Below are 13,629 nucleotides of genomic sequence, written 5' to 3' on the forward strand. Positions count from 1 at the left end.
TTGAGGGTCAGAATTTGAAGGTTAAGTTCGATCTACCAGCTTTTTTGTTACAAATCTCCAGCGATCCGCTGGATGTAGGATCACGTTATGGTGATTTTTACGCTCACTTTTGTTCTACTCTCCGAGTACACGAGTCTTAAGCGTTAGATCCGGCGTTAAAATCGAGGAAAACGAAGTAAAAATAACGATATAAATATATTTGAAAAAATTTAACAATGCTCGTTATACATAATTCGTTTTAATTCGTTCGTTTATTTATATCGATTAATCTTGTTTGTAGTTTATTCTGCAGTCTGTAGCTTATTCGTATCCTCGAGCTTTAGCTTCCTTGAACATGGCAACTAAAGAGTCCAGGGTTTCCAATGAGGTAGGAGCGATTTGATCAGCTGGAAGCACGAAACCATGGCGACCAGTGTCACGTAATTCGTAGGTGAAGGTGACTGGTTTGTGGAATGTTCCCTTCACCCAATCCATTGAACTTCCGCTCGCGACATCTAGGAGTAGAAAATTATACGTAGCAATAAATGACGGTAAAGATCGTTATCAATCTATCGGTCCGATCGAAAAAGCCTTATCGGATTAATTAATTTACTTGTATTAATTTTATATTTAATTACCACTTCACGTTCACGTCAAAGAAAATTATCTTTTATTTCATATCGATTCGTTTATCAGTCTCGTAATGTATTAGTTAGCTATCATTGTTTCGTCTATTGTATTTAAACGAGCGAAACGTCTACTTACAAATGGTTTCGGCGATGTTTCCGGTCTCGTATTTGGTTCCGTAGCGCTTAGCAAGAGCTTGGATCGTTTTCTTACCGATTTGCAGCTGAAAGAACACGTTCGTTATTTTAGTTGATTGCTCCGCGTTTCCAAATTTCATCGAGATTCTGTTAATCGATCGAGCGTATCGGTACCGAAAAGAATGGTACCTCATTTACCGTTGTTATCGGTAAAGTAAAGCGAAGTATCAATTACTCTTTGAGTAACGAGATATGCGCGATAAAATCAGAGATTTCGATGAAATTTCTCCGCGATAAATGCATTTACAAAATTGAATCGAAGAAAGATCGGAATATAATGTTTACGAAACGGAACCGTCGTGTGTACCATAAATATATTATTTTTATTTTCTATGCAAGAAACGCGATATATGATGGATGTATAAACACGGAGAAAGTAAGAAAAAGCTCTAAGATATAACGTCTAATAATAGAATAATACATAAATTTATGAAGCCTCTACTTACAGAGTCATCGTAATTTTCCAAATGCTCTTTGGTGTGGCCATAGGGGAACATTAGAAGCTGAGAGTAGCTATGGAAAGCAATGTAGGCAGAGAACTTGCTAGAGATCGACGTTAAATATTGCGATAGACTTTTCGTTTCAACATCGGAGAATGCAGAGCTTCCAGCGTAAGTTTCGGCGCATGGCTGGTTGCTGGCACCACCAGCTGAAGGATAAAGAGAGAATGTTTCTTACGTGATTTTTATAGATCTCAACGTTATCTAATTATTTAGCAAAGAACGTGATAGCTTCGTTTAAGGTTTATTAATATATCAAGAACTTACACATCCATTTGTATCCCCAGTTCCTGTTAGGATCACTTCCGTAGCACAAGATACCGTATGGTTTGCGAGTCTTTCTCCACAAACGGTTCTGAAATACAAACATCGTCGAATTTATTACATCGAAAAATATTATTAATAAAATCGTCGTGGAACTTGTCATCGAACGATGTAAGTTGTTTGCCACGATTCCAGTGATATTTATTTTAGCGTTAGGGATCCTGTTTAATACAAAGATATCAAACAGGGAAAATTTGCCGACAATGGGATAAATCTCGGTCTTCTAAATCAATAATCGTGAGAATAGAAGATTGTGAAAGAGGAAAGATCCGCATTTAGAACTTTCTACGTTTTGACCAACATGACTTCGCGTCATATTAAGAGGTCCTCGAGTTTCTCAAGTTACTTACCTTCGTGTGAGTGTATACGTATCCATCGGGGTTGACGACAGGGAAGATGTACCAGTCGTGAGATTCAGCGAGTGTCCTGACATCGGCATTCTTGCTGGTTAAAAGCTCGTTGAGCATGTAGAGAATGGTAGCCGGTCCGATCCATTCTCTAGCGTGGATTCCAGCCTCCAACACGACTCCGTGTTTGGCCTTACCGAGGGACACTTTCACTCCTTTGATTTGACGACCCTCGTACGTTTTTCCACCGACGATCACTTGCACCTTGCCGGGGTTTGCTTTGGCCAGATCGTCCAAATGAGCGTAGATTTCATCGAGCGTATGGTAGCGGTTCAAGTCGAACGTAGCCAGAGGTTGAGCCGGTGGCATTTCACTGTCGATCAAAGTTTGAACGTCGCTGACGTAGACGTCGTAGGGGATGTTGAACATCTTCATGGTCTCGTGGAAGTCGGGGATTCTGTGTGGGGCAACCATCACGTCCGCGGGGCGCTGGACGGCGTTTGGCTCTTTCCAGAAAGAGAACTGTACATTTCAGAGATTTTTCGTGTCAATTATATGAATAATTATTCCAAGAAAAGTAAATGGTAATTTTGGCAATTAAATATAAAAATTGACTAAACCGATCGAATCGCCGTGGTCCCTATTTTTATTATTGAATTTTAAAAAACGATAATAACGTAGAAAATAGGGAAAAATATTCGGAAAATTGACCGAGTTCATCGAATCGCTACAGTTTACCTTTGGCTCGTTCTTCAAAGAATTTTTCGAAGCTAGACGTTTGATTTATTATGGTTTAATGATAAATTAATGGAAAGAAGTATATTTTAGTCGATTCTGTGAACGTATAACGATATTTATATAAAAGTGTACATACAAAGATGTACATACCGCATCAGAAACTTCTTCCAAGTTGCGTATGACTTCCACCTGTTCTTCCGTCTGGGGTACGACACGGAACACCTTGTAGTTGTCGTACCTTACTTTCTCGGCTGTCGCCAAAGCGACCAAAGCGACGAAGATTAACTTCCACATGATACTTTTCCTAAGAAATGGACAAGATTGAACCTATTGCTATCGTACAGAATGTAAACGACGTACGCGTAAATTCCACGAAAACCATAACGATCGAGAAAGAAAGCGTCGAGGGAAACTCAACGATGACGAAATTTTTCACGCTCGAATAAATACAGGGAAGAAATTTATATTCAAATAGATATAAAGTTACAATGAAACATTAACGATTAAAATGAAAAAAAAGATCGAATTTGAGTTAAAACAAAGAAAGTGAAGTTACAAAAGTGAGCAGAAATATTAAAGAGAAGAGATATATATATATATAATAGAAATATAATAGAATATAAGAGAAATATTAAGAGAAGAAATATTAAAGAGTTAAAAGAAAGAAAGTGAAGTTACAAAAGTGAGCAGAAATATTAAAGAGAAGAGATATATATATAATAGAAATATAATAGAATATAAGAGAAATATTAAGAGAAGAAATATTAAAGAGTTAAAACAAAGAAAGTGAAGTTACAAAAGTGAGCAGAAATATTAAAGGGAAGAGATATATAATAGAATATAAGAGAAACATTAAGAGAAGAAATATTAAAGAGTTAAAACAAAGAAAGTGAAGTTAGAAAAGTGAGTAGAAATATTAAAGAGAAGAGATATATATATATAATAGAATATAAGAGAAACACTAAGAGAAGAAATATTAAAGAGTTAAAACGAAGAAAGTGAAGTTACAAAAGTGAGCAGAAATATTAAAGAGAAGAGAGAACACAGAGACGAGTGATCTTACCCTGTATGGTCACCAGAGGGAATTGTACCGCTGCTACTTCCATCCCTGTATTTAAACGTTCCACTTGCACACGACACCAATGATTATTTCTGTCTGATCGGTATTCGAAAATCATATCGCCGATTAATTAAAGAGCTTATTGGATCACCTTATCGGATTTATTTCGAGTGTGCTTCTTTATCTAGACGATCTTACATAGACCGTTCGATGTTTCACAATCAGTTGCAGATTTTTAATTCCGGGATACTTGAAGCTTCTGGGCTTCGTATCTCTGTTACTTGACATTTTCTGTTTGAAATAATAATAAATAGAATTTCACAGTTTGAATCTTAGTAACTCGGATAAAGTCGTTCAGCGAATGGAAGGATGATAGCTTCGAATTGAAGATGGGTATGTTTCATTTCTATTTTCTTCTTCTAATCGGTTAAACGGATATAATTGTAAAATTATATTATACTATACTGTGATTCCGATATTAAATTCCAAAATACATTCTATAATTATAAAATTAAAATTAAAGATGAAGATAGAAACCTAATGAATATTTTCGAATGTAAGTATGGTATAATTGAATAGGGACGGAAATGAGATCTTTTGTTTGAAAAGTAGAGAACCTATAGATAGAGAAATTATTATTATATATCCGAGTTATTAAGATTCAAACTCTGAAATTCTATTTATTATTATTTCAAGAAGAAAATGTCAAGTAACAGAGATACCAAGCCCAGAAGCCTCAAGTATCCAGGAATTCTTCCATCCGCGAGTTAATGAAGTTATTAAGTAAATAAGTATCAGGTTACGCTCGTAGCAAGTACGTAGATCGTCATTATCGTTTCGTCACAGTTGCATCCAATTTGCATCTTTCGAAGATCGTTTAACATTGCTTGGCGATGAGATCGTGCTAGAAATTGTTACGTCGTAACGCTTGAGAATGACTGGTTCGAGCGATCGCATAGATTAAAGAAGCGCGTGTGAATTATAATGCTGGAAGAACAAAAATAGTTGTGTTTAAGTAATCGCATTGTCGTAAGTGATGGTAAATTGCGTGGTTACCGTAAACGTGCCAATTTACGATTACGATCGTGAAAGATTGTACGGTATTTTAGGACCAATATCGAAAATATAGATAAGAAAAGCGCGCAAAGACAGTGTTTATAATCAAGCAAAGCATTATTGACGTATGATTTCCATGACCATCTTTTCCGCTCTGGTAGTAATACAAAATTATTTATTTCTTTTATCACTGTTTGACAACGAAAATTTTACAATCTATTTGATATATTTTATTTTTCTACGGTTCTTTACGTATGTGCGATTTGTAGCTAAAATTAAGTAACCTTGACGTTGTACAGTATTAAACAGCAGTCTGTTATTTTACAGAATGAAACGTCGTATAAAAAGGATGTCATCGAACGATCACGGAATCGTAGGAATTCAACGCTACGTGCTATTATTCGCGGATGTGCCATAGCCAAGCTTTGCAGCCTGTTGGAACATGACGACCAAAGAATCCAAGGTTTCCTTCGCAGTGGGTATAATTTGACTTGCTGGCAGAATAAAGCCGTATCTTCCTGTGTCTCGAAGTTCGTAAGTGTATGTAACGGGAATGTTATAGGTGCCCCGCACCCAATCCATCGAACCTCCCGATGCAACGTCTGAAAGGAATACAAAATTTAAGTTGGTCGAAACAAAAGCCTAGAAACTTTCTCGTATTTTATTTTACTCTACTTTCACATTATTTTACATGTTTTTACGTTACTTTGCCTTCGACTAATTTTACCACAAACGATATTTAATTATAATATTTCAATATTTTTATCTCGGTGTTTATTACGACGATACTCTGATATCTTAACTTTATTTGAATAATGTACTTACATATAACGTCGACGATATTGCCAACCTTGTATCGCGTTCCATATCTCTTCAACAAAGCATTTATGGAATAATTTCCTATTTGGAAGAGATCGTTGTAGTTGCTGATCCTCTTGTTAGTATGCCCGTAAGGAATGAGCAACAATTGACTGTAACTGTGGAACGCCACGTAGGAGAATATTTTGTCGTGGATGCTGTCGATATATCGTGACATGGTTCTTGTTTCTGTCTCAGAGAATGCCTTTTCACCGGGGTATATTTCGCTGCATGGATTTCGGCTGGTACCACCCTCTAAAATATTGGTAGAAGCAACGTAACAGAAGCGTCATTTTTCAGCAGCAAGTGCGAGATACGAATAACTATAATAAAGAAATCTTTGGCATTTTTACACTGGGAATATTTTCTATACTTGAAAAACAATGGGATATTACTTAAAGCGAAACACAAAGGACACACTGATTTTTCATTGAGTTAGAAATCGATAATTCTATTCGTTTTTATCGAGGGGTTCTATTCACCAATGAAAATATTAATTGTTATTGATTCATTAACGAGCCACTGAATCGATCTTTAGCGTTAAAGATATAAGAATGAAAAATCTTTTATTCCCCTGCTATCTAATAATCCCTAATACAATAACATAGAAGAACAAATATTTATTTCCTTTGTAAAATATAGATAATTCAATTTCTAGTAATTGTCTTCCAGCCAGTGTTTCGTTCTATTTATACTACAAATAAATAATCTCGAATTAAGAATGTAAGTATTATTGGGTAACTAAGTGATTGCGAATTTTGTCAATACCATCTAACGACAAAATCCTCAATGCCAACTCAATATTTCCAATATCTAAATTGATTTCTAATATTAGCAATTATTTTCATTATCTACGTTCATTTACTATTTATCAGCGTTCGTAAACTGGAGATAATATTCTAAAGTAGGTATCGATTAACTAGACAGCGTAGCGATAACTTTTATTTTATTTGTATTAGATCGTTACCTGCCCAGTGGAAATTCCAGTTTCTGTTCGGATCAGCTCCGTAACAGCCTCTCCCGGAAGGTCTCCTAGTCTTCCGCCATAGACGATTCTAAACAGTCAATAAACAATATACTTCGCGGGTATATTCTTTTATCACTTACATCGCGCAATTATCGAGCGTAAGTCTACCTTAATAAAAAAGAAAAATAAATAAATAGAACCGGAGAATTACAACTGATTGAAGCTCTTTGCTTAATTCTATAGATAACGGGCCGATAGCAGAATGAAATAATTCAAAGGAGACGTTCGACGATCTTATCGTAAGAAGTATCGTTTAAATAGCGATTTACGTCAAAGTCGCGTCAAGCGTTTGTGAATACCTACTTTATCTTTTTCCTTGATAAAGTAAATAGTTTCGATTGTGAATGAAACGAACGTGTAAACGAAACCTGGATTTCGTGTAAAAAGGTACACTATCTGGATAGATTTACCTGCTCCAGTTTTATTAAAATTATTAGGTCATCCCATAAGTTCGTTCCGCTTTTCGAGCGGTTATATACGTTAAGATTGTTTACATACGTTTCAGTTTCATGGAAAAATGTAATCCCCCTCTCGTTCTACAACTTCTTCCCATTTTTCGAGTGCATTGGTCCCTTATCGACGTATGTTTATAAATCGACACGTGAAATGTATACACAAAAGTCGGCACGAACTTATGGGATGACCTAACATAATTGAGTATTCCCGATAAGAGAATGACAATATAATAGATCGACTTTAAACAAAAGGCGATGCCACCTTTTACATTTCTGTATGTTTTACAATTTTTAGTTTTCTTTCCGATTCAAATCTCCTTCTGTTTCACTGTTTTATTTATTATAATTCCAGCGACGATGTTCGTGCATTTATGGAAAGTTCATGGAAAAGAAACTGGAAAAATGGGCACGATCTGCGTGACGTACAAAAGTATTATACAAGATGTTCAAGATGTAGCTAGTGTCCTTTTTTAGCGAGTAAGAACAATTCTCTGACTAGACGTTATTTCTTTAATTATATTCGCAACGATATCAATTCGCACGATTATCTGCAAATTCTAGTTAAACATTGTTTGCGTTATGAGAAAACTATGAAAGCGCTCTTACCGTAGTATGAGTGTACTCGTAGCCATCAGGATTGAATACAGGGAAAATATACCAATCGTACGACTCCGCCATATATCTGACACGAGAGTCATCGCTAAGGATCAATTCGTTCAGGACGTAGGTGACAACAGCGGGTGATATCCATTCTCTGGCGTGTATTCCGCCTTCGATAAATATACCAGGATTTCCTTCCTTATAGGAAATCTTTACGCCTCTGATACTCCTGCCTTCGTAGCTACTTCCACCGGTTATTGGTTTCACTATCTTAGGATACTGCGTTACGAGGGAATCTAGCCAGCTATAAATCTGAAAGGAAGTTGTTCGATCAATAATGCGTTGCCTTATAAAAAGGACAAACGATGAAATTAATTACTTTATTTAAATCGTTTAATTGTATAACAAAATTGAATCGTGTTTTTATATTTATCGATGTTTACTTTATATTCTTAATAACTGATAATATATTAATTCGATAATTTTATACTTAGTAAATTGCACGTAGTATCGCGATACAGTAGTATGATTAGTATGATGAATATATAGTATGGTAGCATTAGTATGATGGAATGGTAAGACGGTGATAATTTAATGCGAAAATATAGTACGGTGGGATAATAATAATATTGCAGGAAAGTATGATGGTAAAATATAGTGAAATAGAGTAACAACGGTGTAGTATGATATTACGAAAACATTGTAGTAATATTGGTAGTACGTTATTGTTTACGATAGCACGATACCATGGTGATACCATTTTTTTATTTTGAAATTTTATTATAATTCTTATGGTATTTCTTATGATAATATTTTTAAAAATATGGGAGAAAAAAGGAGAGAAAATTTAAATTGTAAGTTATGGATTAATATTCTAAAAATTTTTCAATTCTATTTATCGAGTAAAATAATGGAAAGTAATGTCTTACGGAATCCAATCGGTGATAACCGAGCCAGTCGAAACCACCTCTTACATTGCCACGAGGATTCTCATCGTCGATATACCTTTGCACGTCGTCCATCATCAATTCTGGTTCGAGCCTCGACCCGTTCACTTTTTCCATGAATTCTTGGATCTTTGCCGGGGCGATCATCACTTCTGCGGTGTTATTGATACTCGGTGGATGCCACAAATGGTAACCATCGTCGTCATACATGTTCCTTAATAGCTCTAAACCCGTAGTATCTGACACAAAAACCTTGTACAGTCTATAACCATCGTATCGTTTCTTCTCATTGTCAGTGGCATAAATACTCCCGAGAAGAAAAAGAAGATGTAGAAGAACAGCACGCGTCGTGGAATTCGACTTCATTTCGACAATTAGCAACGAGAGAACCTATCAAACTTTGGAAAATTTATCATAGGATCTTAAACACTGTCCCTGGTGTTATTCATACGTCTCAGAAACATTAAACATTTGGTCAATTCGACTTGATCCTTCGATTTCGCGATTCTCTGATATTCCAATTTTCCTAATCTCTCCAATATCTTTAATCGTTTATTATTCTTAAATTTTCAGTCACTCTCAATCCTTTATCATCAATTTTCACTTCGTTACACGACTATCCTCTTAACACACGGTGAAACGATTTGAAACAGTTCTGTCAGTATTCTGATTTATAAATTTTGTAATTTACAGGAATATAGCGAGGCTTCAGAATTTCCCAACGCGATCGATTCGCGACAATGTTCCACCGAGAAAGTTGCGCTTTCTCGCGGCGACTTTGAACCGGAGACTAATCGATATCGCTTTCTTTTCCGTCTGAAATGAACTTGACGGTTTCGAGATACAAGACAGGTGTGAGCGTCCCAAGTGAATCCTCCCGCGACTTTATATACAACGGGGAGCAACAACGGCAGGTAAAAATATCCTGTACGTGAGATAAGTGTAAACAACAAAGGAAAAAGATACGGGCGACGCATTTGCATGCAGGATGGACAATGAGAATTCTCGGGAGGTTGCAAACAAGCGGATGCCTGTCGATGGTCGAAGACCTCGAAGATACCGTTTCAAAATATAGATAAACTGAGGTTGTCGACATCTACTTAAAGAAAGTGCTCCACACTTGAGACGAAATATCTTCAATTACTTCTGTCATTTCCCAAACCAATTTGAATAATTTTTTATTCATATTAATCTGCATAATTCATATTGATTCAGTTCGGTTGAGATATGAGAATTAAACGTTAAAATGTTATTTCCTGCGATTTCGTAGGGATATTATTCTTTTTTATACTACGATTTAAAATATTAATCAATATCTTACTTACAATTTAAATTTAAGCTTAAGTACACATGTAGTATATACAATAATATATATAATAAATAAGTACGTGTGTAATATTATATTAATTAAAGAAAATAGGAGGAAATAAAGAAACAGAGGAGGAAAGGGAACTCAACACGATTTAACCGGTTTATTATTTTATTTTATAAATATATTATCGTACACACTCGTTAGATTATATCGTTTGATAAAATGTTGTCAATGAAATTATTTTACTTCTTATGTTTTATCCGTTTTATCTCTGTTCCATCTATGTTCCTCCTGTTTTATTCTTCGCCAAAATGCAGCAGTTATTTATTCATCGTTGTCACTTCCATGTATATGGGTTTCTGTACAGGTATCGTTTATGAGAATTATCAATATTTGTTTTATGAATACGCAAGAATGCGTAAGATAAATTTACATGTACTTTTTAAAGCTACAAATGCAACGACCCATAATCGAATACCTCCGGGATGGTGTGTACTCGACAAGTCGATGAAATCAGATAACGTAATTCGCATCTATTAATTGCCACAGTAATGAAAGAATACGAAAAAAATGAAATTGTTGACGGACCTCGCATTGTTTTACATATTGCATGTGTATAAAATGGGACAATGAACACCACTTAGCATTGTCCTTCTATTCCTTGGCCAGATGGTGGCATTATCGAATAGATGCGATTAAGAGTCAACGTGGAATTAATACTAATTTAACAGTTGGAAGCTAGTTAAACCTTTTTTTTAATGCGCTTTTTTACCTTATTTCTACACCTATAAAACTTGTATTATTAATTGTATTATAATTATTATACTTAGCGCAAGCATTACATATTTTTTAGTAATTTTGTAATAATCAAATTTCTTTGCAAATATTTTAACTTACTGACTGGTCCTTTCTTTAATTAGAATTTCTTTTTATAAAGTAAATCTTTCAAAGTCTGTTATCAAATTGAGATTACGTTTAATATTCTAAGGCTTAAAAAATACAAAGATATTTAGAAATAAAACAAAGATTTTGGCCTAGAAGAAAACCAAATATTTTCAGACTCCTTATTATGTTACTATATTTGTAAATCCATATTAAGAAATCGTATGCGTATGTCTTAATTAAACTATTTAATTTATCATAAGATATTATATTACGAAAATGTGATAGATATATAACACAAATGGGACAAAAAATATTAAACGTAAATTTCATAATAAGGCGGAGAACGCAAGCGTGTATTAATAGTTTTATGTGTTCGTAAAATTATATAAAGATAAGATAAAAGATATTAAATATAAATACTTCATAATTATGTATAGTACGCAAGTAAGTATTAATAGCGTCGTTTGGCCAATTTTGTATCATATTTGACCGTAATTAAGTACAGTTCTCCTCTATAGCCTTTATCATCAAAAATAGCTTAGAAAAATAAATCTAATTCTTGACATTAAGTCTGTATGGTTAAACATGTCAATGATTAATATGATAATAGATCAATCGTTGTCTGTCTCATTTTTGAAATATCATTTCCTTTCAGATGTTCACACATCTGTAAGAATGTTATTCGTTTCACACTATTTCACACAATGCAATTCAATAATACAAACAAATTTTTGTGTCAAATATTTGAACATCAAATAATTAATTTCTTCCTGCGAAAATAATTACATTACAGAAAGTTGGCAAAGAAAGTTCGTCGAGTTTATAATTAACTTCTTATCCAAACTACCAGGAGCGGTGGTCAGAATTTTAGAGAACTCCGAATGAGCCGGTAGAGACGTGTGTCCGCTTTATGTAGAACTTAATTAATGAACTGAAAATGGAAAATCGTGAAAATCGTTATATCTTTATACAGTACAAATATTTTGATAAATACGTGATATTATTACAACACATCTAATAATAATAATGAAAACAATATTGTAAACATATAAAGAAAATTAATATTAATGATGAAACGAAACGTACATTGCACGTGTAAAATTATCAAGCAAGAGAAACTTTTTATTACGATTACGATCGAACCTTGGATCGAGTCCTCGCCATGTTTTATCGACTACCAACTGTTCAACAATGATCGAGTCCTTGTCAGATTCAAGATCGATATCGTTCACCGTTACGTGCACGACAAAGCAATAAAAATTCTAACTACATATCCTGTAAGACTATGTAAATTGATCCTGCTTCGACTCTCATATCGTTGTTTTATAATCATCGTATCAGTGGTTTTGAAGTATTTGATCAAGAATACGGTATGTGATCGAATCCGCATTTTGCATTATCGATAGTGAGAAATCATAGAAACGGTTGGTAAAAGGTTAGAGGAAGCAAGAATACACATATGAATATATGAATATGTACGTGAGAACATTATACATCAGTCAATTGATAGTCTAATTTTTTTTGTAATTGACTAATAATGCTGGAAATATTGCGATTGCGAAGATCGATATGAAGAGCATTAATAGTTTAAAGAAAAAGATATTTCAATTCGTTATTAGATTTGTAACTATCTTTTTATTTTATTACTATGGTTATAGTTTTTGGTATATCAACGATAGTTTCGATGTTAATTACTTAATTCATATGACTTAATAAAGGTCATTCATCAAAAAATACAAATGTATAAACGAATAATTCATTAACGAGATGAGTAATTGCTAGTGGAAAATTATGTTAAGCTACTTAAAAAATTGTTTTTATGTCTGTATCGAAATAATATTTTTCATGAATTTGGAACAGTTTTCGTACGTACTTTATTTACGCGTTTTCAAATGAGAATGACGTAATCGATAGCGTCAGTAAGATGGGCGTAAAACAACAGAAAATAGACAATAATATCGTATCGACAATATTATCCTTAGAAATTTGTATAAAAATGTATTATGGAATACCATGCAACTACATGTAATCAATAAAAGTAAATTTTTATTTTTTTTTGTTTTGAAAATTTCAGAAAAAGGTTATGTACTTTCACGCTATATCGAATGCATGGTCACGTGATCAATATGGATGCATTCAAATCGAAATACCGCCGATCGCACGGTACAGTAGATAACTTCTAATTTTGTTGTCAATTTATTTTGCTAAGTCTAATGTTTCTAACCTTTTGCCGTAGCAATAGTATTTTTTAATAATTTTATTTGATACCTAGCAGATATTGTACATGGTTGTGAAATTATGAAGCGATAAAAGTATCAAATATATTTATTATACCAGAATAATTTTTCTGGGAATTAGTGCAAAATTTATTTAGAGACGGTTTCGTAATTTATATATTTATATCTATAGTAAATAAGTAACATGATACAATTAATGGAAAAAAGGCAATAAGAAGGTTAAGTTTGATCACTCGAGTGTCGGTAAGTTTGGAATTGTCTAATTCCTGCGCATTCGCATTGCGCAACATGCGACCAGGCACTTCAAGTCAATTGGTAAACTACATTTTAAAGTTTACAAACTTATATAATACGTATATTCAACATATTATCCTAAATATACGTAGTAACATTATATAACTATATTTTAGCATGTACAATATTATTTATCTCGTTTAAGAACCTCGTTCATATCAATTGTATAAAGAGACACGGTACAAA

At 33.9% G+C, this 13,629-nt stretch overlaps 1 protein-coding gene and 1 long non-coding RNA gene across 2 annotated transcripts; both read right to left on the bottom strand.

The window, feature by feature from the left end:
* Nucleotides 1-176: 176 nt before the first annotated feature.
* On the bottom strand, nt 177-9,607 carry LOC126918442 (uncharacterized). The gene is made up of 12 exons (XM_050726347.1): nt 8,698-9,607; nt 7,775-8,080; nt 6,654-6,741; nt 5,654-5,941; nt 5,217-5,430; nt 3,776-3,838; nt 2,863-3,016; nt 1,978-2,496; nt 1,571-1,658; nt 1,250-1,452; nt 745-829; nt 177-494 (listed from the first exon to the last, which is right to left on the bottom strand). The coding sequence occupies exons 1-12, from the start codon at nt 9,079-9,081 to the stop codon at nt 301-303; spliced, it is 2,586 nt and encodes an 861-aa protein (XP_050582304.1). The 5' UTR covers nt 9,082-9,607; the 3' UTR covers nt 177-300.
* Nucleotides 9,608-10,177: 570 nt separating this feature from the next.
* LOC126922260 (uncharacterized) lies at nt 10,178-12,481 on the bottom strand. The gene is made up of 2 exons (XR_007712807.1): nt 11,999-12,481; nt 10,178-11,843 (listed from the first exon to the last, which is right to left on the bottom strand). It is a non-coding gene; the product is annotated as an uncharacterized LOC126922260 (long non-coding RNA).
* Nucleotides 12,482-13,629: the final 1,148 nt, after the last annotated feature.

Source organism: Bombus affinis, chromosome 1 (assembly GCF_024516045.1).
Source record: "Bombus affinis isolate iyBomAffi1 chromosome 1, iyBomAffi1.2, whole genome shotgun sequence".
NCBI lineage: Eukaryota > Metazoa > Arthropoda > Insecta > Hymenoptera > Apidae > Bombus > Bombus affinis.

What these genes read in the sequence shown, in the direction of transcription:
- LOC126918442 (XM_050726347.1), bottom strand. Translation starts at nt 9,081, where the DNA reads ATGAAGTCGAATTCCACGACGCGTGCTGTTCTTCTACATCTTCTTTTT. An exon ending in TCCGCGAATAATAGCACGTA is followed by an intron (nt 3,839 to 5,216) that starts GCGTTGAATTCC and finishes GTCGTGTGCAAG; the next exon opens with TGGAACGTTTAAATACAGGG. An exon ending in ACGTATACACTCACACGAAG is followed by an intron (nt 1,659 to 1,977) that starts GTAAGTAACTTG and finishes TTTGTATTTCAG; the next exon opens with AACCGTTTGTGGAGAAAGAC.